The 27,634-nt window shown below is 38.4% G+C and overlaps 1 protein-coding gene across 1 annotated transcript; it reads right to left on the minus strand.

Moving 5' to 3' along the window:
- Window positions 1–653: 653 nt before the first annotated feature.
- On the minus strand, window positions 654–27,425 carry mcm9 (minichromosome maintenance 9 homologous recombination repair factor). The gene is made up of 16 exons (XM_062436966.1): window positions 27,397–27,425; window positions 19,405–19,588; window positions 18,081–18,246; window positions 17,520–17,626; window positions 13,410–13,616; window positions 13,245–13,326; window positions 10,575–10,775; window positions 10,334–10,459; window positions 10,009–10,128; window positions 9,676–9,850; window positions 8,986–9,188; window positions 7,525–7,728; window positions 4,777–4,859; window positions 2,898–3,043; window positions 1,433–2,532; window positions 654–1,222 (listed from the first exon to the last, which is right to left on the minus strand). The coding sequence occupies exons 2-16, from the start codon at window positions 19,567–19,569 to the stop codon at window positions 654–656; spliced, it is 3,654 nt and encodes a 1,217-aa protein (XP_062292950.1). The 5' UTR covers window positions 19,570–19,588; window positions 27,397–27,425.
- Window positions 27,426–27,634: the final 209 nt, after the last annotated feature.

Here is a 27,634-nt window from a genome sequence, read left to right on the forward strand (position 1 = left end):
ATAATGCCTGTGAAATGTTTGACAGCAGTTTGATCAGAAACAGCATTGTACCATGAAGCTATATTACCTGAAAACTTGATCCTACAAACAATAAGCATTTTCCATATAGTCCCTTTAGTGTAAAGAGAAAAATGGGCACAAATTGAGTCATATAATGACAAGATGCTGTAAAGATTATAGCTAGTTGGACTGAGTGTACATGGAGATACCTCAGGAGCTGGATGTAGGTGCCAAACAAAAGTAAACACTTTGTAGTGAACAGGCTAAAACATGCTCAACCATTGGTGTGCTGCCTTATTATCCACACATTATTAATCAGTTGCTGTGGTTTAAACAAGTTTGGGAACCAATGTGCTACATGTATGGATTCAGGATTTTATTCTTTGTAACAACTCAGCGGCTGAAATATAAAGTTGTGCGCCACCATGAAGCAAATTAATCTACCTGACCTGTAGCAGCTCCATCGAGATCCAGTCTTTTTTAGGAATAAAAGGAGTTGAGAAATTTCATTGAGCATCTTAAGCGTAACCAAATCATACATCAAGCAAAGAACTGAAGTGATGCACCCCATATCAAAATGTAATGAAATCTAGTGTACATTATTGTGGTTGTCTTCTTTATCTGTACACGTATTCTGAGAACAGCCTGTAATATCAGACTTTGGCTTTCTTTGAAACCTCTTGGTCCCAGTCAGTGTCAAGAACATCATCATCATTCAACTCACCAGAGCCAAACAGAGACAGTTTAGAGAACAGACCCCCGGAACCACCAACATTATTTGGTCGAGGGCCCAGCTCAAAACACTTCCTCTTATTCATATTGTCAGTCACCATTTGTACACTGTTATGGTTTGCAGCATGAGTAGGCTCTGTCTCCTTGGTATTGCACTTGGACTTTGTTTTGGTTGATGACTCTGTCTCTGGTCCTGGTGTGACCTCTGTGGCTGGAGGTGGTGATATGTCCTGTACTTTGCTCATTGTGACTACAGTCCTGATCTTCTTTCTTAAAGGACTGCATTCAGAGGAATTTAGAGTGTTCTTGTCTTGAGAATTGGCTCTCAAACATTCAGTGCGGTTTCTTTTAAATGGACTTATTTCCATTCCAATGGTAGAATTTATATCCACCTTTGTTTGATCTGTGGTCTTGGGTTCAGTTGTACAGGTGAAAGAAAATGCAGAAAGTTTATCCAGGGTTGAGGAGGCCACGGCAGACTTAGAGAGGCCTGGTTTGGAAGGTGGGCTGCTTATACAGCTTACTACGTTAGAGTCTATACCAGTGTTAAATCTGGTTCTTTGTTGGTGACACTGATTTTTTGTATTGTCACTCCCATGAATTCTAATTTTTTTTCCTCCTGGCAATTTGTCCTTTCCACAGGAAAAAACATCTATTTGTAGCTCCTCTGTTGTAAAACAAAAATTGGCTTCAGACTCACTCTCTACCACCTCACTTACACAGCTCACCTGTTTTCTCACGCCTCCACCTTCCAAATGATTCTGGCACTGGTTCTGATTTTTCTTTCCTCTGTCCTTGTCTGTGTCCTTAAGTGTGCTGCCTGACTCATGACTAACTTCCTTCCTATGACTTACGCTGCTTTCTTTGTTGTGTTTGTTTGTTTGGAGATCTCTGTTGCCTGGGTTGGGTTCAGTTTGGAACTCTCCACTCATGTCTGAGCTGGAATTAAGGCCCTGGTTGTGGACTAAAGGCCCCATCTTCTTTGGTTTGAATATAAAGCCTGACAACCTAGCATGCAAGTCTTTACCTGTTTCAACTTCAGCTTCCATCTTTTTCCTTTTCAAAGTACTAATGTTCGTAGTCCCAGTGGACTTCCTTCTGTTCTCAGCCTCAGATCTACTTTCTTTGACAGGTGATAGATTATCTTGTACTTGGTTATTTGAGGGACATTTTTTACCTGATGCCAGTGTGGTCTTGGAGTGGACCACCCTCCCGCAGTGCCCCCCTCCTTCTTCTTTGTCACATTTCTGATGTGTCCGCTCCAGCTCCCCGAGCCTTCTGTCTCTCAGATTCTTAGAAGCTTTCTGAATAACACAGTCTGATGATTCTGGGTGTTTTCTGTTTTCTTGTCTCCCAGATTGCTTCATGTCCTCTGGGGTTAAAGAGTTCCTTCCTTTAACATTTTGATTCCTCTCACTTGTTCTGTCGTCCTCTGAAGCAGGTGTGACTGTACCATCAGGATTTGAAACAACATCAGTGACTAATGATGATCCAGTGTTTCTTAGAACCTCCTTACCAGCTTGACAGTTTGGCTGTTTGCTTACTGAAGACATTTCTGACCAACTGGAGTTTGGTTTTCTATGGAAGTTTTCTTGAGTTGATGTAATTATTGGTGAGGTTACATCTAGTGACCGGGATGGAATGATTGAGTTGAACCAATCTAAGCCACTGTCCACAGAGATATCTCCTTGGTGATTACTGGTCATATTGTGACTTTGTATTTTGTTGATGGAGTTTGTGTCCATGAGTTGATGCTGGTGATTACTAGTTGGATGGTCAGACTGTGAGGTGCTCTTTAGCCTAGTGAATAAAAAATACAGATTAACTGATTTGGTGCCACTACTAAATACGTAAATCTGTGCTGGTATACTGGAATGCACCATATTGTGAAAATCTAAATATTTTGCATGTAATTATAACATGTATGTTAATATTAGACAAGTCCAAATGTCCTTGATTTAGCCCTTCTGAATACACTAGCTATGTTCATCAAAATAAAGGGACAACAGTATTGTTATTTTTTGTGTGTTTTCGATACTTTTTGTACAACAGTTGAGTTTGATGGCATTGCTCAAGTTACATTGACAATACATAATAGGATTAGGAAGTTGTCTATAGTGCTATAATTGAGACTCAACAAATGGAAAAACAAGTCAGTTACACACCTGGACAGTCTGCCCATCTCCTTCTGAAGCAGCAGTGGCAGGTTCAGTCCTTCCAGCAGTATCTGACATTGAGTTTGATACTGCTGACTCGGGTCAGCGGGGAATGAGGTGAGTATTGCATTTACATTTCCCATCAAGCCACCACCCTAAAAGAGAGGTGTACCATATAGTTACAGACTGCCGGCAGGATCCCAGGGAGTTACAGTGTTATGGTGGAAAACACGGAAATTAGTCATGATCAGGATGAAACCATGTAAATGGTCACTAGTGTGTCGACGACGACGTCAAAAGTTCATCAACATAATCATAGGAATATACACTCAGAGCTTTGCCAAATGTGGAAATATATCAGGTATTGCAGTAGTAGGGTGTGCTGCTGTTGACATTTGATAGAAGTGCTGAGCTGGGTTGGGGATATCATGCAGCCTGGATGCAGACTGCATTGTGGTATGCAGCAATATTTTCCCCTGGGGCTCTAAGTAACTGGGTCTGAGTCTGGTGGCTTAGCTCAACTTGCAATGGTATGTGGTAAATAAGTTATTTGGGGTAAAAGGTTGTTTGGATAAGTGTGTAAAAAGCTTATTGTATAGTACATATGTTTATACTTTTAAGACGGGGCATGCTGTGCTACGAGACCAGTGCAGCATGTGTTGGCTGGGTTACTGCATATGTTTTATATTTTTACTAATGTTTTAAGGGGTAGTTGAATGAATGAAAGTATGACTGAAGACCAGAGGGCCAATGTCACTGTTTTTATCTAGTACATTTTGTTTTCTATTTTAACAGACTGCTGTGAGAAGTAATTTCCAGGTATTTCTATTTGGAGGGCTAATATGCAAAATCAAGCAACAAACACCTAAAAAGATTATGTCCACTGCTTCTGTGCCTTCCATATGACAGGGGACTGCTCAAATTTATAGTGGTACTACTGTGCAGCATAAGTACAGACAATCATGTTGTATTTTTCTTTGTACCCTGTCCCATGTTAGAGAGTTACAAGACTAACTATCCTTCTCTCTCATTATATATGTAGTCCCCCTACTCTAAATCATAGAGAGGATGTCTGCCTCCGGACAGAATCTGGAAGATGGTTCTACAGGAGAGGAGCCTGATAACTGAAGGTTCTACCTCCCATTCTTCTTTTGGAGATACTAGCACCAACACAAGTCAGTCTGCATTTTGGGAGTGCAGTGTTCTAGTGGGGCAATAGGGTACTATGAGCTCTTTAAGATATGATGGTGCCTAACCATTAAGGGCTTTGTAGGTGCCAAATAAACTGTGTCAGTAATAATTATGGCCAATGAGCCATTGTTGGATGTTTTTCTCAAAATAAAAGAACCAAAAACAAAATATTATTTTCTACCTTCTTTCTTTGGCTCTGTTGAAATCGTACCAAACCATTACCCCAAAACCGAAGTACATACCAAACTGTGAATCTTGTTTACCGCTACACCCCTACAAAGGAACACTTTCATTTCACTGAATGAACATTTCCATTCAGGAGGTTTTTGATCTGTTTCCAACAGGAATTTATTACAGATATATTAAGTGAATTGTTACCAGTACTTAGTATAGTTTTGCCCAGAGGAGTTGGAGGGGAGGGTTGGTGTGGGTAGTATTAAGGGAATGTTATGATGAAACACAGACATGTTCAATATATATATATATATCAATACATTCTCACCTTAAGTTAATTCAGTGTAAGTGGATAATGCATACATACTGCATGTGCCATCATTTCTATTGTCCAGTCCCTTGTCACTGGAAAGTTTCTCCATAGTGGACAAAATACATGACTGATATTCCAAAGTGTTACTACACCAACACTTTGAAATATTAACAAACAAAAAACATGTATGACTGAAGGTTTTGTCCTTACCTGCATGGAGCACTCCATGACAGACACAGCTATGACAGCATCTTCTATGGTGACTGTCTCTCTGTACATGAGCCTGGCATGGGCTGTAAGGTTCAAATAAAAATAGTTCTGTGAGTGGTGCTGATCCGCTGGTTTGAACAATTCATACAGATTTAAGTGACTGTATTTTTTGCTTTGCCCTAGACAAAAAATGAAGAAAAAAAAATGGACAAATTATTAATGTTAACCTATTTTAATAGTTTACCATAGTGACAAGAGTTTGAGGAGAGGAGGTTGTTGTAGGTGACTTTCAGGCTGGTTTCTGTGCAAAAACTAGACTGAAACTGTTCGAACAGATCATTGAGCATGAGGTGGGCTTCGAGTTGAGAGAAAACCTAAATGGAGACTGAGGCTAACTGCGAACTGGAGTTGAGTGGGGGCCAGTTGGGGAGATGGAGAAGGTTGGAAAGGTGATCAGTAGGGATGAGCAAGTACTCCATTATCTGTATCTGTTCAACCAGGTAAATTATCTGTATTCATAGCCATACTCTTGATGGTTGGGACTTAAACCGGAGGGGGGTGGGGGCTTGTTGGTATTATTTAATAGGAGTCCAAAGAACAGCCTCAGAATTTTTTTAAAAACCTGAATAAATACAAATCAGTAAATCAATGAACACAACACATGCAGTACTAAGAAGCGTAATGGGTATTTCCACACAACCCCAAAGCAGTTTAGTTCAATCCAGTTTCACAACCACAAAAAAATACAACTCAAAAGTCTGTTTGGTTTTACCGGTTTTACCTTTTAACCTTGACAATGAAACCTTTATTCATCCTTCTGACACAGACTCCAGAGACAAGGCTGTTTTACCTTGAGTTGGCTAGAATGACGTTGACTTTACAACACAATCTGATGCCAAGGATAAAGCTGACATATCTCTCCTCCACTCACCAGAAACACTGTATGTGTTTGATGAGGGGGGTGTGTGTGTGCTTGGATTATTGCAAATTGTGGGAGTTAACTGCGGGAAACAAGAATAAACTCTTAACAGGTGGGCAGTGATGTAATACTGAAGTACTGTTGCTACAGAAGTATGAAGGTGTAGAAGCAGTGAGAGTAGCAAGCTGTTAATCCCTGTGAGAGAGCGGCTGTGATGATGGCAAAATTGTATTGTGTGACTGAGCAGCAGCAGTGAACTTTGTATAGTCTCTGTGGAGGTGAGGAACTCTGTGTGGCTTAGTTTAGATACTGAAGTACTTTATTCAGATAATACCCTTGCTCGTAAAATGTACATTATCCATACCGGATACCCATTTACCCTAACCCTCAACCCTGGTGGTCAGGCTGCTGTAAATGTGAAGCCCCCACCATCAGATTTGACATAGATCAACGAAATTAGGTAGGCACATGTATCCAGAGGTGCACTGTTTAGGATTTAGTGGCATCTAGCGGTGAGGTTGCAACCAACTGAATACCCCTCCCCCTGACCTTATAAGCATGTAAGAGAATTTACTGTGGCCTCGAAATTCGCAAAAATCATCAAAGTCCCTCTTTAGAGCCAGAGTTGAGTTTTTTCACTCTGGACTACTGTAGAAACATGGTGGCACAACACAGCGGGGTAAATCGTTAATGGAATGTTTTTCTAGTCTTTTGACCAGGCAATTTTGGGTTAAGTAAAAGGCTCATTCTAAGGTAACAAAACACATTGATTCTTTTTTTCAGGTGATGATTAAATAATTAAACCATGCTTATGAATATTATATTTCATTTCCGCCAGGTCCATTCTGCTAGAGGCCACTAAATTCTATATGCTGCACCTTTAAGACAGAGAGAGAAAGAAAGGTGTTGACATCCATTGAGGATAAACAAACAAAGTTGTAAACCAACTCTTCTCTACCTCTGTATGTGAAGGCTGACATGATGATGCTCTATACTGTGTCTGTGTCTGACTTCCTGCACCCCGCCCATCAAAAATAGCCTCGGCAGATAAGTTTAGCGAAGCTCAACAGTGCCCCGCTTCTTGGACGCTTCTGAAAGGCGTTGCAATGCTTCTGGTGAGATCATAAACATTGTCTTACTCTTTAGTGATTGCGATCAGGTCCTGCAGCCGTGTCGCAGCCGAAACTTCACATGCCTGATAAAACCATTCGCAAGACTCGAAAAGAGCCTGACTATGTTGAACTTGCTGTGTGATACAGGCTCCACGCAATTGCCATGACACAAACTTTGAACATTAACATTCACATAGCAATAAATGTATTATATTGATACCAACAACTTGGCATTTGAATAAAACTTCAGCTGCAGTACAGCCTTGTTTGGTGGTGTCTTCTTGTGAAAAAAGGAGGATGATGTATGTATGCTCTAGATCTATGTGCTTAACATCACTGCATGAATTCTTCCATCTACATTATTTAAAGGGAGCCCAAGTTATCCATCAAGGTGTGGAAAAACTAAGTTAACCTCTTTGATCTCCCTCCTGTTTCAAGAGCAGAAATAATCCTTAACACAATGTCATGGATTACTTTACAACATTTTTGAGTCAATTATTTCTTTTCAAAGCCAGATGTCTGTTTCCAGACCATTAGTAGGCAAGTTACAAGAATTGTATGCCGTTAATAGTGTAGATTTTCTCTTTAATATGTTAGACTTATTTTGATATGACGTACATAATATTTAATATTTTCTATTTATTTTAGTTTGAGTTAGATTTCGTGACTGAATTAAGGTTTAAAAATCATTTAATCAAGATTAAGTTCCATCCTTACCTTCAGCCAGTCTGCTGAGACTCTCCAGCATGCGGATTGTGGTGCGGGCAGCACTGCGGCTGTCACTCTGTCTCTGTAGCTGGTAGTACTGTGACAAGATGCGGTTGGCCTCCTCAGACACCTGCGGCTGCAAGCGTTTGATTGCGCAGAAATAAGCCTTCATTTTCTCCATGGACCACAAACCTGAGGTTTCAGCAGGCAGCCCTGAAAAAAATAAATCAATAATCAAGATATTTCACCACTTTCATCATAAAGCACTTCAAAGAGGTGATAGAACAAAATAAATAATGCACTGATTACATAGCCTTTCATCATTATTACTTTTGACAGTTTTTAAAATAAATACCCATCATCATGTTTAATGAAGACATTCAACATCTTAACAGCATAAAAATAACATCACAGAAAACATGATGCGCCACCTTTAACACACATTTGAGCAGGCTGTTATGACTTCTGATTCCTTACACTGCCAATATCTAATCTGGCCTTGTGATAGTGTGAGCACAACATTAACAGAGCAGTAGCAGCAACTAGTGCTTTGTTTGTGTGTGTGGAATTCGGGCACGGGTCGACCACATCTTCTGCACTCAGAGCTCAACACGCTATCACTGCAATTAAAGTGCCAGTCAGAAGTTTGGACACACCAGCCATGATCATTTCTCTCAATGAATAATTCACAGGTGACGTGCTTTAGTGTGGATAACTTTTTCCACTTTTAATCATGATTGCAGCTCAGGATAATGTGAGCTGAATTTTTGAATATGAATACTAAATCTGAATATTAAATATATATAATTATAGTTTTAGGGCTCAGAGAGATACAAATGAACACAATTACAGTTGATGTAGCGAATACGGAAAAAACTGACTCAAGAGGATAAGGATGAATTATTAGAGGTCCAATAGGAAATAAACAGGAGAACAGTAATATGAAAGGCTCTTTCTAAAGCCAAAGCTAGAAAGGGAAACCAAAGATAGTCTGTGTAAAAAGAAGCTTGAGAAAAATGATCAAAAATTCTATGCCTAATATCTATTAGGCTGATATTACACTGATAAATTCCCTTTGGCTAATAAACAGTATATAGATATTTTTCTATTAAAAGGGCTGCAGATGGCATACATTTTACTATTCACTGAAAATAGATCTTGAATATATTAATATATTAATATAGATTAAAAAATAGGATAAATATATATTCACGAGTGTATTATTATACGATTTTCAGTGTTGTATTTATAAATATTACTGATACACTTACCATTATAGACATACTGATTACTGCATGTGATGATGCAACAACATACAGCTGACATTGCAAAAACATAATCATAATATCGTTCCAAATATCATAATAACCTTATTAAAATATTATCATTTAAAATTGTTTTTTTTAATTCTTGTTTCGCTTCTAGCTTTTTATTTCCAATATGTCAATATTTCAAAAGCAAGTTCTCTACCTCTGTCCTCCAGAATAAAAGAGGAGATGATGCGATCCCACTCTGCGTTTCTGGTGTCCAGCAGAACCAGAACCAGGTCAAAACGACTCAGCAAAGGGCTGGCCAGAGCCACGTTCACAGACAGTGGCTCATTGGGATCGTACTGGCCTTTGGGGTTGGTTGCTGCCAGGATGGTGGTTCGAGTGTTCAGCTTACACACTATGCTGTAGAGAAGAGAGACAATGTAGAGGAGGATACAGGAGAAAATACAAAAGTGTGTCGCTGTCCATCTTTAACCTTGCTTAGCAACAAGAACATTGTGTATGGTCTACATAAGGGTAAATAAGAGCTGGGCAGTACTTTAGAATAATGTTGTAGGGGACTGAGGGAAAGATCTAATCCCTCAGTGCTGAACTGGTCACTGCTGTGTCTCTTCCCTCGACCAGATGGTTGCAGTTCAGTAGGTCTTTAACCAAATGCTTTACGGATGCTGACTTTTTTCACAGATCCAGTAATTTTCCAGACTGAGTATTCGCACAGGATGTCTCCATCCCACATTGGCAAAATCTCCATTTTCTTACAGTGGAAAAAAGAATGTTTAGCCTGTATACCTTAATACCTCCCAGCCCCATTTAAAACTTGATGCATGGTGGTGTTCTTTGCCTAGATTTGTATTCTATGAGTGTGTAGACATATGCTTGACTGTCCTACCCAGCTTTGGCCACACTAATAGACTGTTGCTCCATAGCCTCATGGATGCTGATGCGGTCATGCTCCTTGATGCTGTTGAATTCATCAATGCAGCACAAACCACCATCTGACAGGACCAGGGCTCCGGCCTCCAGATGCCACTCCCCTCCATCCTTGACTGCTGCTACTGTCAGTCCTGCAGCAAATAATATTAGGTATCAACAATTTCAAAAATGAAGAAACTGTTTTTTAATCTTTATCTTATAACTTCAAGTTCTTGATAAGAAATTCCTGATAAATAGTTAATATCAGGCAGTCCTTTAACTTGAGATCTAGCAGCTCAACAGTGTATACCTGCACTTGTTGATCCAATTCCAGCTGTGAGTACAGAGCGAGGCATGATTTTAGCTGCATACTTCAAGAACTGAGACTTCCCTGTGCCGGGGTCACCAACGAGCAACATGTGACATTCACCTAAAGAAGACAAGATTAACTCAGCAGTGAGGACCATGTATATTCAGTGATAAAAGTCAACATTAAGAAAACAATTGTGGCTGTAAACTGCTTTAAACTCTATTTAAAACCATAAAGTCACTGTGATTAATACAAAATACCAATAAAACTGAGATATAGGCATCATGTTTAGTTGTCTCAAGCACAAAAGAAAGCAGAGAGTTACCCCTGATCTTGGTCCCAGAAGGATCTATTCTCTGCACTCCACCAGCCAACACCATGGCCACCGCCAGTTTAATGACATACATGCCAAACACCTGTGGGCACAGGCTAGACAAGATCTGGTTCCTACCTACAGATAGAGGGGAGAAAATAACCTTTTTAAAAAAAATGTTTTTGTTAAATTGAGATTAAAATAAGTAGAATAACAGTAGAATTTTAGTGTTATGAGGCAAATTCTAACCCACCAGCCATGGGATTATGTTTGTAGCTATCCCAGAAGTCTTCAAATTCTTTCTCAACTTCCTCCATGAGCAGAGCGGAACCAGCGTGCTGATTGTTGACTTCTATGTTGTTAGCTTTGAGGACCAGCTCCACATCGCAGCGACTGCCATCGTACAAGGGTTTCCAACGTTGGCACATCACCCCGTAAACGGTCACATCATCTCCTGGGAGAACAACATACAGTCCATAATTACTGGAAGCTACATGCATGAGTCCGCTGTATACAGCTACCATCAGGTAAAAATGGTGAATGTTCTGTTTCTGATAACTGTGACAATGGGTAGCTGGTGATGTGACTGCTGTTAATGGTGTTGTGGATTTAAATTCACACAGCGTATTCTTTGTTATGGTACTACTCCTTTGCATGGTGGTTCAATCTGTCAACAAAATAAGAGCATTAGATGTGGACTCCTGGATCTCTAGATATCCATAGGACATGATCAGGATATGTCCTTTGTCAGAGAATGGTTGTCTGTATAGGGCTAATTGTTCATAAACGGTACAAACAGTATAGGCAAAATATATGTCTACATCAGCATTCATCCCTTCAATTCAGGAGTTATGGTGCGTTCCAGTTGTACTCAGAAGTCGGAATTTCAGAAGTCGGTCGAACCTCACCAGCCCCAACCTTAAAATGTGTCTCATTAAATCAGTCGTACACACAACACTGTCCAACTTCTATCTGTGGACCTGTTGCTACGATGTTTGTATGAGCAAAATACAGCGAAATGCGTTTTTATCAACTGGTATCGCTAACAATAGCTAACCTGGCTAGTAGTGGTTGCCTGACTTCTAAATTGGAACGATACAAACTCGGGTGTGACGCCATTCCCGGCTCTGAACACAGCAATAGTCACTACACCTTTGCAGCAATTTAAACCATCAGTTTGTCTGGATAGGTTTCTATCAGCTTTACATTGGGCACCATTCATGATCAGTGAACATCTTTTTGTCAAGTCCATCCACAAATTCTGGATTGGATTGAGATCAACACTCTGACTTGGCCACTGCAGTACATTAACATTGTTGCTTTGAAGCTATTCAAGTGTAGCTTTCACTTTATGCTTGGACTTCTTGTTGGAAAACATCAGGTTTTCTCCCAGGAGTCCTCTGCATTTTGCTGCATTCATTTTTACCCTCTCAAAAGCCTTCCCCAGCCTGCTGCAGAGAAGCATCCCGATGTTTATGATCATGATGGTGTACACTGTAAGGTAGCATTTAGTCTGATGGCTAAAAAGCTCCGTTTTGCTCTCATCAGATAATAGACACTTCTTCCAGCTGACTTCAGAGTCTCCTGAGTGCCTTCTGGCAAACTGTAGCTGAGATGTCACAATCATTTGTTGTATGCACTGTGTTGTGTTCAAATGTATTATGAATGTTGCTGAAAACCTTTTCTTGTAGTTTGAGACAAATACTATTTCATACATTACAATTATTAAAATAGGTTAACAATAATGAATGTGTCATGTGCAAAGTAAAAAAAAGACATCCTCTCTCAAAAAAATACAAGAAAAACTAGTCCACGCCTTTGTTACTTCTAGGCTTGATTATTGAAATTCATTATTACCAGGCTGCTTTAACAAGTCTCTAAAGACTCTCCAGCTGGTCCAGAATACAGCTTCATGTGTACTGACAAAAACTAGGAAAAGAGCTCATATTACTCCTATTTTAGTTTCTCTGCACTGGCTCCCTGTGAAATCCAGAGTAGAATTTAAAATCCTTTTCCTCACCCACACAGTTATGCTGCTCTGGGCCTAGACTGCTGGGTGACCTCACATGATGCACTGAGCTCCTTTCCCCTCCTACTTCCCTTTCCATTAACACATGTTACTAAATTGGCATCTTCCCTGTAGTTCTCTGCTTTCTCGCTTATTATTTTAAGTCATTTTTGGCCACTGCCATTGCTATTATTATTAGTCATATTTCTCAGCTATTCTGAGTCATCTCTCTCAGTGTCAGCCCTAGTTGCCACAATACTGGCTGTTTAAAAGAGCTTGTTTGTGGGTATTACTTTAGCAACATAATTCATAAATGGTAAAAAGCTTATTAGACTGAAGGTCATCACTGCTCTAAAACCTCTGCTGAAACCTGAACAATATTTGTCTATAAGTTAAAATAACATTATGAATAAGCTAAACAGCAGATCACAGTTAATTAATTCATTAGTTAGTGTGTAGCTATTTCTGCAATTGAATATTTATATGATGTATAACCTTATGAAGCTTTGGGGCTATCTTTATGTTATACCGAATATAAAGATGTGAAGTTTTGGTGCTTTAAACTCAACAGTAAAGTGACATCCAGTGGTTTGAAACCCTTGAAGAAGCTGTTTGTTACATGCTGTAGTCTTTTTGTTTTGTGTTTGGTACTGTTTTCTCTTTTTCTTTCTCTTCCTGCGAGGTACTCCCCTCCCCCTTCCTCAGCTGATGGCCGCAGCTGTGCCCTATTGCAATCAGCCTCGGCATAAATGCTCCAGACGCTCCTAACTTGGTGCCAGTGGGCCATCCAGCAGCATAGTGGTGGTGTGTAACTTTGAGATAGTGTTTCTGATTAGTGACAAGTAGAGGGTGTTTCTTTTTAGTTATTAATTCTACTTTATCAATTCAGCTTCTTTTGGTGAAGTCCGTTCTCACCAGATTTACAACGGTCGACCAGGTCATCCTCCAGAACCACCACCATAGAACGAGGAATACTGCCCACTGACAGCCTCTGTACCTGTAGATTGGGGGGTGATTTATTAAAAAATTCATTGTTTAGTACTTAGAAAAATGTGAGGATCATATGCATGATTTCCATACTTGCTCTTGTATCTTGATCTCCTGGTAGTCCCTGCACAGAGCAGGCTCAGATCCTTCAGACAGACTGCTAAACTTGTATGAGTTACAGCCATCAGGATTAGGGCAGGCCACCGGTGGGACAAAGGTGTAGAACTGGTCAAAGTCAGCCATCACGTCGAAAACATGGCGACACTTTGCGCAAATGTAATCACGCTTGTATTCCAGGACCTAGGAGAGGTAGAGAAGGCACTGATGCTTAGTCCTAAAGATAACATATACTTTATGGATCATATAAGTTGGAATGATTAGTTTGTTAAATAACAAAAAGCCCATGCCATAGAAAACAGGACTGTGTGTAATAGTGTGACTGACCTATAATGAGTTTCCACTGTGCACCATGTGTTTTGGATGAAGGGAAATTGTATTAGCACATTTGGAATGACTACAGTAGGACAAACACATTCTGAGCAGTCAGTATGACTATTTTAATGGTAACATGTGCAGCTGATCACAGCTGTGAGAGAAATCTAATTAGTGCTGCTTTGAAAATATCAGTGTAGCAGCAGAATGAAGTATCTCATGTTCCTTCTATCCCAAGCCAAGTGTGCCACAAGCCACATGTTTTTAAACCTGTTTTTCTTTATAAGAAGTAGTTCTGGGTTTGCTGAATGCCATCTAGCATATATAACAACCAACCAACCAAATAACACCAGCCAAATACATTGTCCTGAGTAACGCTTCATTTTAATGCCAAACATGTTTCCTTGAGTGTCAAACTGACACAGCTCTGCACACATTCATTTGAATGGGTTCACTGCATTAACACAACAGACGCTCTTAGCAAAACAATGCAGCACAACTGGCACAGTGTTTTGACTTCTGGTAATACTTTAAATACATTAATCTGTAACTCCAAGTTGACTTCCTGGATCATATTTCATTGTGTCACCAGTTACAATGTGATTCAGTGTCTGCCTCTTCAGAGCTGCGTGTTTCTCATGTCCCAGCTAGCGTGTGCAGTTTGTACTTTACCCATTACTATTCTTCAGTTTATTCATCTATAATAAATGATGAGAAATATTCTGAATATCCTACTACTCCAAAAAATTGACTAATTTTTTAAATTCAGGGCTACCTGAAGGAATGCTTTTATGTCGCCAATTTTACATGAGAATCAGATTGGTACCCAAAGCCAGCATTGTTTGGCTGTGTAGCGCACCTCATACTCCTTGATGCACAGCCTATGAGAGTATGCCTACTACGTAGTTTTCTTTAAATTCAAGCATAAATCTATTCTCCAGAATACATTAAATTAAAAACTAAAAAAACATACTAGAAAACTACACTGCCTGGTCAAATAAAAGTCGGCACCAAGATGACAATGCCAGGATTCACAGGGCTCAAATTTTGAAAGAGTGGTTATGGGAGCATGAGACATCATTTTCACACATGGATTGGCCACCACAGAGTCCAGACCCCATTGAGAATCTTTGGGATGTGCTGGAGAAGGCTTTGCGCAGTGGTCCGACTCTCCCATCATCAATACAAGATCTTGGTGAAAAATTAATGCAACACTGGACAGAAATAAATCTTGTGACATTGCAGAAGCTTATCGAAACAATGCCACAGCGTATGCGTGCCATAATCAAAGCTAAAGGCGGTCCAACAAAATATTAGAGTGTGTGACCTTTTTTTTTGGCCAGGCAGTGTATATAGGCACATTTAGTTTTTTTGTAGCTGCTGTGGCAGTGGGCCAATCACATGTTGCATTAAATCAAAGAGCGCTTATGTTGATTGGCTGTGAGCAAGTCCATACAAATAGTCTAAATTTTCTACCTCTGGGTGCAAAAAGGATCGATTGATACTCGGCTCTAAGTCTGGTATGTGCATTGTGTTGTGTACCTGCAGAACTTTAAAAGTCTTTAAAAATTCCCTTAAAAAAGACATTAGAAGGTGTCAAAAAGTATGAACTGTAAAGGGCTGATTGTAAGCAAAGACGAGCTAGGGCTCTTGGCCTCGAGTAAGCCCAGCTGAAGGGCAACAAAGAAGACAAAGAAATCTTTTGTAATTAATTGCAAACACCAAATCTACTGTTAAAAGTCTGTCACACTGGAGCCGAGTGGTTACAGCGTATGTTATATAACCACAATGTCCCTGGTTCGAGGCCAGCTAGGGACCTTTGTTGCATGTCATACCCATTTCTCTTTCTACCCCCTTGTTTCCTGTCCGTCTCTCTGTCTGCCACCAACTGTCCAAAAAGGCAGGCAGACTGTAGAGTGAGACAGTCCTAGGGGCTGACCCTCGCTGTCCCTTCATTGAGCTGCTGGCTGCTGCTTATTTTTCAACCCTGCCGTTCATTTGGACACACCGCTGTGTAAGAATCACATTTAAGCAACCAGGATACACCTGTTCAACACAAACATAATATGATCCACAGCAGGATAATACATAACCTGGATATAGATAGAGTACATGCAGTACAACAGGCCTATATGCCAGTCTATGCATAGGTACATTCTCAACTGGGGCTATGTACTGTAGTCAGATGTTTGCTCCTGGAGTGACAGCCGTCAAAATCGTCCCACTGTGCTTGGTTAAAACACTGAACACTGTCCTCATCTCCATTGTTTCAACTGTTGTCAGGACTTTACCAAAACAACAGTCACATCCTGTCATGATGACATGTTTTCCTGTAACGCCCTTGCTGGGACACATCAGGATGTGTTAGCATGGGTGGTGCAGGGTGCTGGACTGTGACTGCCCACAGGATGGGTTCAATTGGCTTGTTGTAGTTAATGTTTCTTTTTATGCTGTATCAGTGACAACAGTGTATAGTGGCTCCAATGGTTATACTATAAACCCCACAGTTCCATAATGTTCTTGTAATTTCCAGTTTCAATAAAATACATTTAAATCATTATTGCTATGTTCTATTTTCATGTCTTAGGTAAAATAGGACATGATATTGTGTGATAGTAGCTGATTTTGATGTAAAAGCTAAATAATACACTGTTTCTGCTCTCTGAAACTTTAATTAAGGTTTAATCACACATTTATTGATCAGTCAGATCGACTATTGATGCTTTCTAAACACATCTGTGGTTCAAAATTTGATATAGACACTTTTTATGAGGGATTCTTAGAAAGGGTCACAACTGACCCAGAACATACTGCAATGGTGTATAATATGAACAGTATGAAAGGGTTAAACCCCTTTCACACATGCAGTCTATCCATGACATGTTCAGGAACATTTCCTGCATGGACTTGTGTGAATGGGATGGATGGATATTCCTGGAAGTCTGTACAGCTAATGTCCCACCTCAACACCTAGTAACCTTTCTGGGAAAATGCCTTACTGCTGTGTTATGAGTGAAAGCAGTAGCATTGTAGGGACATACAGAGTTACGTCCACCTGACGAAAAATGCTTTCACTTTCTTACATTATGGCTAAACAGTACACTAAAATATGTTTCTGGAAACTTTTGATGCCAGAAATGGACAATGCAGTAACAGAATCTTCAATTTATATTTAATCAGCACTGACTAGTTTGAAAGTTTGATCCAAGTTTGGTGAGTTTCACCCTTTTGTTCAGAGTTTTATAGCAGGTGGCATCCGTAAGTGAAAGTAAGTGTGAAAGGATGCAAGACAAAAACGTTTCTGAGCAGCGGACAGGAAGAATGACTGATGGTGAACAGGAAGATTATTCATTTTGAGATATCACTGAGTTTATATAGTGATTTCTGTGGAAAACATTACTGTTGCTGCTCTAGAAACAATATTTGGTTCAATTTAAAATATAAATCAATTCTAATCCTGAAGAACTGTACCAATAAGGGGTATTGATAAGAGTAGTAGTATATAATCCCAACCATATTCATCTCTACAGCTGGCTAGTGGCAACATCCTGACTGTCTGAGGATAAGAAAATTGCATTTCAAATGTGAAGGATTATTTCAGGACACAGTGCTTACATAATCAGGGAAATATTTTAATATAATAACAGCAGTTTCATTAAGTTTACTTAAAAACTGCTGTTGCAAGAAGATGGTAAGGAGACGTGAAATGACAAGTGTTCAATTCAATTTCAGCAAATTGTTGAAAACATTTAAATGGTGCCATGCTGTTACCTTGGCGACACTGGTGCGTATTACAGTAACAGTGACAGATAGGAAGTGCCCTACATCTCTGGATCGTGGAATAGTGTCTCTGATGAGCTCTGGACACACTGGTAGGCCTACACACACACACACACACACACACACACACACACACAGTGAGATGAGAGTCAATAAACAGCAGACAAGTGGAGGAAATTCAACAGGCAAAGCAGCTGCAATCTCCACAAACGTACATCTAACAGAGGAAACATTTTCAATATCACTCACAAGGAGACTGCCAAAATCACAAGCCTGAAGTGTATTTACGCTAAACTCCTTTTAAATCAGTACCAGCTGTGTACTAGTTTCAAGAACCTGTCTGTGTCTGATGCCGGCCAATATAACAGCTTAAAGCACCTTCCGGTTTGACCCTAAATTTAAAGGGAAACACTCACAGGATGTTTTATTCATTAAAACCAATTAGACTGCCAAAGAATATATTTCTACACCCAAAAAAACTAACACACAATGCAAGATTTGAACAACATCTGGTAACATCTGACTCTCATTTCCAGATAATGGATGTCTAACCTGTGATGCGGGCATGAAGAGTGAGTTTCATTCTGAGCTCCTTTGTTCTTTGTCCTCCACGGTGCGTGGGAGAGGCATTCTCAGATAACTCCATGGCTATTTTATGTAACACTTTATCAAATATAGCCAGGACATTTTCAGGAAAGGCATTGAAATAGTCCCCTACCTGTGGACAGATACCATGACATTAGTACAAACATAGATTCAGTGACATCCTCTCTTACAGACACATTACTAGGTACAGCTACCTAGTTCCAGGTGGGAGAAGGGACTGAGGGACAAATCACAGAAATGCTCACACCATGTCCACACAGGCTACACATCAGCAACCTGTAGCACTAGCTTCAGTGAGTATCACAGACGATGTGTTCAAACATAGTACTGCTGTGTAGGTCGCCCATATCATATTTTGGCAGCAGTCAGAGCCCAGCACACAATCAAAAGTGTAAGTGGAAGTAAGCAAGCTTGAAGCATAAAGATTAGGGGTGTAAAAAATAACCGATATGAATCAGAAATTGGTTTTAATTCAAAAGATGCAAGTGCATTGATACACAGACCCTGGGATCGATCTAAATGTACCATGAACCGGCCGATGGCCCGATTACAAAGTTATGAATTGGTTTAAAGTAGCTGCTATGCTGCTGAAAGCTCCGTCTGCTCAGTGTCTACAGACCTCTGTCTCCCTCTCCGATAAGACTCATCACAGTAACATTAAGATAGCGCTCTGAGAAAACAAACAAAGGTGGAGGCAGCAAAACTACTCAATAGGAGCAGATAAACATTTGATTAACAGCAGATATTATGCAGATGTGGCCAATGGAATGCCATAAACTGCTTCTGTGGTTCCACCTCAGTTAAGTCTTACTGGTAAATTCTCCTTTTAATTTATTAAAGGACCACTGTGTAGGATTTAGTGGCATCTAGTGGTGAGATTGGAGATTACAACCAACTGAATACACCTCCACTTATCCTCCTCTTCCAAGCATGTAGGAGAATCTATGGTGGCTATGAAAAACATAAAAGTGCCTCTTTAGAGCCACTGTTTGGTTTGTCAATTCTGGACTATAGTAGAAACATGGTTTTATAACATGACATGCTCTATGGATAAGGAACAGCTCCCTATGGAGATAGAAAGAGCTCATTTTAAGGTAACAAATTATACACTAATTTAAACATACTTATATTTAATTTCTATCAAGTCTGTTCCACTGGATTCTACTAACTTTTACACACTGCACCTTTAAATCCTTATTTTAATTGATACATTTGTCAGTGGATACATATACATGTGGTATAATAAGCAATGAGTTTGTGTTTCTATTACCTCCATATTGGCTTCGAACAATGTCATTGCATTAACAACAACAGGTTGATGGGTCGTGTCCATAGGATCTGCAATGACCTGGTTAATGTCATCATGATGATGCTCTTTCACATAGGTTTCAAACGCCCAGCCAATCAGGGCCTCCTGTTCTGTGCTTATCGACATAGTGAAGTGATGTGATCCCCTGAAAGAAAAGAAATGATGCAATGATCAGGGATTGACATGTATACAGCGTGAGAACACACAAAACAGCCGGACAAAGTTCAAGATTACTTTTTGCAACATTATTTTCATTATCAATTAATATTTGGCTGATAATATTATATTTTGCTGAATTAATTATTTATCTCTAAAATGTCAAAAAAAAAATGTAATGAGAATTTCAGACCAACAGTCCAATTTACATCATTTTCAGTTTACTACAATGTAGAACATAGAGAAGCTTAAAAACTAGAGATGGGTCATTAAAACTGAGAGGCGCCACATCAGTGGCCACTTTTAAAAACAGGTTTAAAACTTTTCTTTTTATGACAGTGTTTGGTTAGGTGTGTGTGTGTGTATGTGTATGTGTATGTGTGTGTGTGTGTGTGTATATAGGTGTGTGCACGTGTGTGTTTGTGTGTGTTTGATTGGACTTGTTTATCTTGTTTTACACTTGCACTGTGTTGTTAGTTATTTTATTATGATTATTTGTTGTGAAGCACATTGAGTTTACCTTGTGTATGAAATGCGCTCTATAAATAAAATTTGACTTGACTTGAATTACTGAATAATCGTTTGCGAGGACTTTAATCAAGAGTTGAGCTGCGTAGTATGAAGGGGTTCAATTTTCAATATCACTAAGTTTTTTGTGTGTTGAAGTAGAGTAGTAGAGAAAAGCCTCAAGATCGTGACAGCGCTGTATTATGGAGTTTGTTTCCGCTGTGGTGACATGACAAATTGCAATGTTCCAACATGGGGGAAAAAATTGCTATAACTCAACATCATCAGATCTTTCCCAAGTTTCATATTTGATGAAAACATGACTATACTTTGACAAACTACTCCTAGCAGGTTAACTACATCCACCTAAAATTAATTCAGCTAAGTTGTAAGACCTTGATGATGCCAAACAGTGAAGCTTTCGAGTGTTTATCAAACGCTGGAAGTGACAGTTATTTCCTACATTAACTGTCCAATATTCATGAAATTATATTCATGTCAGTTAATTTCTAGTAAATGCATCGCTGCATATTGTTGCTCTGCAATAACAGTAGTAGTGTTAGTAGCAGCATTGTGGGCAATAATGGTAAGATCAGGATTAGCATCAGTAAAGATTTAGTTGTTTTATTGCTTCTCATATTCCTTTCTTTGGTAGGTGTCAGCTCCACCCTTTCACACTTCATCCCAGATTGACTGTATGGAACACAGATACACTCACATCATATCAACACAGCAAGCAAGAACTAACATCACCTTGTTTTCTTGCTGCCTGTTCCCTATTAAAATGTCTGTTTAATTGTCCTTTACCCATTGTTTTTGTTTTCCCTGTGGTACTCTGTTAGTGTTTTGTCGACTCTTTTGTCTAAACAAATAACATCCCTTTTTCATCCTTGCCATCACTCTTCAGCAATTAATGATGGAACAGTCACCCTATATTACTACTTGTTGACATTTTTATTGATCATAAACGGTACAAGTCTAATACTGAGACTTGGGTAAAGTTAGAAAGAGATTGGCAGATTCGAACTTCAGCGATCAATAGCTCATAAACGAAACATTGTTAAAACATAAAAAATCGTAGTAAGGTAGACTATTGACTAAAAACTCATTTTCGCCAAAACGAGTCGTCATCCAGGCTGCAGGAAATATATTGATCTCTATGCGCTGCGGGCGGAGAGGCGAGCGCTTAGGGACCGTCTACAAAGTGCAGTACCAAAGCAAAAAATCTTAATTCACTTATTCACTGTAGTCTCAACAAATTCACTCCACACACCAACGGTCACCTGATAATCACACTACAACAGTTATTTCATTAAAAATCTTTTTGCATATTTTTGGGGAATTTTATTGTGAAAAATCATCAATAGCGTGAATATTATACACTGTAAGATGACCAAAATCATGCTACACAACAAGGGTCACCTAATAATCATACTACAACATTTATTTCAGGAAAAAAAAAAGTTTGCATATTTTTGGGGAATTTTATTTTGAAATATCGTCAATAGTGTTAATATTATACAGTGTAGGATGACCAAAATCATGCTACACAACAAGGGTCACCTGATAATCATACTACAACAGTCATTTCAGAAAAAAAATCTTTTTGCATATTTTTGGGGAATTTTATTGTGAAAAATCTTCAATATCGTCAATATTATACAGTGTAGGATGACCAAAATCATGCTACACGACAAGGGTCACCTGATAATCGTACTACAACAGTTATTTCAGAAAGATTTGTTTTTGCATATTTTTGGGGAATTTTATTGTGAAAAATCGTCAATAGCGTTAATATTATACAGTGTAGGATGACCAAAATCATGATACACAACAAGGGTCACCTGATAATCGTACTACAACAGTCATTTCAGAAGAAAAATCTTTTTGCATATTTTTGGGGAATATTATTGTGAAAAATCGCCAATAGCGTTAATATTATACACTGTATACTCACCAAAATCATGCTACACAACAATGGTCACCTGATAATCGTACTACAACAGTTATTTCTGAAAAATAATCTTTTTGCATATTTTTGGGGAATTTTATTGTGAAAAATCGTCAATAGCGTTAATATTATACAGTGTAGGATGACCAAAATCATACTACACAACAAGGGTCACCTGATAATTCTACTACAACATTTATTTTGGGGAAATTAGTTTTGATATAATTTTGGAGATTTTTTATATTCAAAAATCTTCAATAGCGTCAATATTATACAGTGTAGGATGACCAAAATCATCCTATACAACAAGGGTCACCTGATAATCATACTACAACAGTTATTTCAGAAAGATTTGTTTTTGCATATTTTTGGGGAATTTTATTGTGAAAAATCGTCAATAGCGTTAATATTATACAGTGTAGGATGACCAAAATCATGATACACAACAAGGGTCACCTGATAATCATACTACAACAGTTATTTTGGGGAAATTAGTTTTGATATAATTTTGGAGATTTTTTATATTCAAAAATCTTCAATATCGTCAATATTATACAGTGTAGGATGACCAAAATCATGCTACACAACAAGGGTCACCTGATAATCGTACTACAACAGTCATTTCAGAAAAAAAATCTTTTTGCATATTTTTGGGGAATTTTATTGTGAAAAATCGTCAATAGCGTTTATATTATACAGTGTAGGATGACCAAAATCATACTACACAACAAGGGTCACCTGATAATTCTACTACAACATTTATTTTGGGGAAATTAGTTTTGATATAATTTTGGAGATTTTTTATATTCAAAAATCTTCAATATTGTCAATATTATACAGTGTAGGATGACCAAAATCATCCTATACAACAAGGGTCACCTGATAATCATACTACAACAGTTATTTCTGAAAAATGTGTTTTTGCATATTTTTGGGGAATTTTATTGTGAAAAATCGTCAATAGCGTTAATATTATACAGTATAGGATGACCAAAATCATGATACATAACAAGGGTCACCTGATAATCGTACTACAACAGTTATTTCTGAAAAATGTGTTTTTGCATATTTTTGGGGAATTTTATTGTGAAAAATCGTATAGCGTTAATATTATACAGTGTAGGATGACCAAAATCATGCTACACAACAAGGGTCACCTGATAATTATACTACAACATTTATTTTGGGAAAATTAGTTTTGATATAATTTTGGAGATTTTTTATATTCAAAAATCTTCAATATCGTCAATATTATACAGTGTAGGATGACCAAAATCATGCTACACAACAAGGATCACCTGATAATCGTACTACAACAGTTATTTCTGAAAAATGTGTTTTTGCGTATTTCTGGGGAATTTTATTGTGAAAAATCGTCAATAGCGTTAATATTATACAGTGTAGGATGACCAAAATCATGCTACACAACAAGGATCACCTGATAATCGTACTACAACAGTTATTTCTGAAAAATGTGTTTTTGCGTATTTCTGGGGAATTTTATTGTGAAAAATCGTCAATAGCGTTAATATTATACAGTGTAGGATGACCAAAATCATGCTACACAACAAGGGTCACCTGATAATCCTACTACAACAGTCATTTCAGAAAAAAATCTTTTTGCATATTTTTGGGGAATTTTATTGTGAAAAATCGTCAATAGCGTTAATATTATACAGTGTAGGATGACCAAAATCCTGCTACACAACAAGGGTCACCTGATAATCGTACTACAACAGTTATTTCTGAAAAATGTGTTTTTGCATATTTTTGGGGAATTTTATTGTGAAAAATCATCAATAGCGTTAATATTGTACAGTGTAGGATGACCAAAATCATGCTACACAACAAGGGTCACCTGATAATTATACTACAACATTTATTTTGGGAAAATTAGTTTTGATATAATTTGAGATTTTTTATATTCAAAAATCGTCAATAGCGTTTATATTATACAGTGTAGGATGACCAAAATCATGCTACACAACAAGGGTCACCTGATAATTATCCTACAACATTTATTTTGGGAAAATTAGTTTTGATATAATTTTGGAGATTTTTTATATTCAAAAATCTTCAATATCGTCAATATTATACAGTGTAGGATGACCAAAATCATCCTATACAACAAGGGTCACCTGATAATCGTACTACAACAGTTATTTCTGAAAAATGTGTTTTTGCATATTTTTGGGGAATTTTATTGTGAAAAATCGTCAATAGCGTTAATATTATACAGTGTAGGATGACCAAAATCATACTACACAACAAGGGTCACCTGATAATCATACTACAACATTTATTTTGGGGAAATTAGTTTTGATATAATTTGAGATTTTTTATATTCAAAAATCGTCAATAGCGTTTATATTATACAGTGTAGGATGACCAAAATCATGCTACACAACAAGGGTCACCTGATAATTATACTACAACATTTATTTTGGGAAAATTAGTTTTGATATAATTTTGGAGATTGTTTATATTCAAAAATCTTCAATATCGTCAATATTATACAGTGTAGGATGACCAAAATCATGCTACACAACAAGGGTCACCTGATAATCGTACTACAACAGTTATTTCTGAAAAATGTGTTTTTGCATATTTTTGGGGAATTTTATTGTGAAAAATCGTCAATAGCGTTAATATTATACACTGTATACTCACCAAAATCATGCTACACAACAAGGGTCACCTGATAATCATACTACAACAGTTATTTCAGGAAAAAAAAAGTTTGCATATTTTTGGGGAATTTTATTTTGAAATATCGTCAATAGTGTTAATATTATACAGTGTAGGATGACCAAAATCATGCTACACATTTATTTTGGGAAAATTAGTTTTGATATAATTTGAGATTTTTTATATTCAAAAATCTTCAATATCGTCAATATTATACAGTGTAGGATGACCAAAATCATGCTACACGACAAGGGTCACCTGATAATCATACTACAACAGTTATTTAAGAAAACATTTTTTTTGCATATTTTTGGGGAATTTTATTGTGAAAAATCATCAATAGCGTTAATATTATACAGTGTAGGATGACCAAAATCATGATACACAACAAGGGTCACGTGATAATCATACTACAAGACTTATTTCAGGGGGGGAAAAAATTGAATATTTTTAGGGAATTTTATTGTGAAAAATCATCAATAGCGTTAATATTATACACTGTATACTCACCAAAATCATGCTACATTTGCACAACTGAAACATCTGTACATAGTTTTTCATTATTTGATAGGTGATGGCAATCTAACCATTTATTAAGCTTTTCAAAGGACTCTGACTCAGGTGTGAGCTCCTTTTACAGTATTGACAGTATTGTCTGAAACAATAAACTTCTTTTTCAGAACTGGTTATATATTTCAGCGATTTAAATATTTGCAACATGGGTATTGGTGTTCTCCTTAGGTCTACTATATTTTCTTATTGGTGGATAACATTTGACTTTGAATATAAAAAAATAGCTTGAGGAAAAATTATTAATATATATTCTAACATATGTTCTATATCGTGTCAAGACTATCTATCCATCCTACATATTCCATATGTGGGGGGGGGGGGGGTGTTTAGACGGCTTGTGTGCACAATATCCACTTACTTTGAGTTTGGGAGAGCTGGTCTACGGGCCCCTCTCTGGATTGCTGCAACTGTCTTTGCTACCCGGGCTGGTGAAAGCGTGGCGGCTCGTGACACCGGTTTGCCGGTCACACAAGAGATGCCTGGTATGCTCTGGCTGGGCCGGTACCAGCCCCACAGCCAAGAACACCTCAATTAGGTTCTGCTGCTTCCAGTGATCTACGGGTCCTTTTGGAGGCCAGCCAACGTGTGTGCTCACTCGGAGGGGCAGTGCCGCAGAGATGAGGCTCGTCTCCAGCAGCACTTAGAGTACCTAGGCCTGCACCTCAACAGGAAGAAGAGCAGGCTCCAGCTCTCACAGTCCACGGAGTTCCTAGGCATGCGTTTGGATGCCAGGGCAGGGACTCTTTACTTGACTCCTGTGAGACAGGCCGCCCTCAGGGCTTGCTTGTCCCAGTTCCAGCTTGGGGCCAGGGTGACCTGGAGGCTATGTCTCCGCCTCTTGGGGTTAATGGCAGCCACAGTGCATGTCATACCCCTGGCTCTTCTGCCCTTGTTGTGTAGCATTATTTTGGTGAGTATACAGTGTATAATATAAACGCTATTGACGATTTTTCACAATAAAATTCCCCAAAAATAAACAAAAACACATTTTTCTGAAATAACTGTTGTAGTATGATTATCAGGTGACCCTTGTTGTGTAGTATGATTTGGGTGAGTATACAGTGTATAATATTAACGCTATTGATGATTTTTCACAATAAAATTCCCCAAAAATATGCAATTTTTTTTTTCTCCTGAAATAACTGTTGTAGTATGATTATCAGGTGACCCTTGTTGTATAGCATGATTTTGGTCATCGTACACGGTATAATATTAACGCTATTGACGATCTTTCACAATAAAATTCCCCAAAAATATGCAAAAAGATTTTTTATGAAATAACTGTTGAAGTGTGATTATCAGGTGACCGTTGGTGTGTGGAGTGAATTTGGTGAGACTACAGTGAATAAAAGTGGAGATATTGAATATTTCTTGCTTTGGTACTGCACTTTGTAAACGGTCCCTAAGTGCTCGCTTCTCCGCACGCAGCGCATAGAGATCAATATATTTCCTGCAGCCTGGATGACGACTCGTTTTGGCAAAAATGAGTTTGTAGTCAATAGTCTACCTTACTACGATAGGAAAGAGGCATTTTTTATGTTTTAACAATGTTTCGTTTGTGAGCTATTGATCGCTGAAGTTCAAATCTGCCAATCTCTTTCTAACTTTACCGAAGTACTACTGAGGTAGTGATCACTTATACGATCATATTCGCCACGGTAGTATTATATATTATCATTTTTATTATGTATTTATTTCTGGCTATTTTCAAGTCGCATGTTTGTTAAAAATTTGACAAATGTGCTGATAGAAGCAGAGCACAGGTGCTGCTGTTAGGTATGACAACCAGTTGACACATAACACCGGACAATAAAACAGACACATTCGAGACACTCATAAAAGAAAAGAGTGTAATAAGGGTGAGTACTGAGTCATTTGTTTGTCTATAAACCGCCTCCGTTAGATTTGTTGACTTGAGCGGATTTCATTCATCACAATTACTTCAGACAGTCGGTAAAAAACTACTACTGTTAACTGTTGCTAACGGTCGTTAGCTGCACACACTCTTTCCCAATGCACTACCTTCCCAAGCGAATTGAAATAGTATGACATGAATATAAATAGAAGAGTTCTCGCACCGTGTCTTGTAGTCACATTTTCTGTCTCCGGTGTCAACAAGCAACTTGTTTTTCGCGGGTGAACTGTTTCCCGGAAGTTCTTCTTCTTCTCTGATTTAATGGCGGACTGCAGACTAACGTATACCGCCACCTATTGTACCGGGCTGGAACAGCAGGGTTTAAAAAAATGTAGAATTTTTTTTTTTAAATCAGTATTTTACGACCACTGACTGTGTCCCACCTCCTGAGACTGCCCTCT

The sequence above is a fragment of the Scomber scombrus genome, chromosome 17 (assembly GCF_963691925.1).
Source record: "Scomber scombrus chromosome 17, fScoSco1.1, whole genome shotgun sequence".
Taxonomy (NCBI): Eukaryota; Metazoa; Chordata; class Actinopteri; order Scombriformes; family Scombridae; genus Scomber; species Scomber scombrus.

Excerpts from the sequence above, each read along its gene's own strand:
- mcm9 (XM_062436966.1), bottom strand. The coding sequence starts at position 19,569 with ATGTCGATAAGCACAGAACAGGAGGCCCTGATTGGCTGGGCGTTTGAA. Across the intron at positions 10,129-10,333 it reads TTCTGGGACCAAGATCAGGG|GTGAATGTCACATGTTGCTC; the intron begins GTAACTCTCTGC and ends TGTCTTCTTTAG. Across the intron at positions 3,044-4,776 it reads TCATGGAGTGCTCCATGCAG|GGTGGTGGCTTGATGGGAAA; the intron begins GTAAGGACAAAA and ends CCTCTCTTTTAG.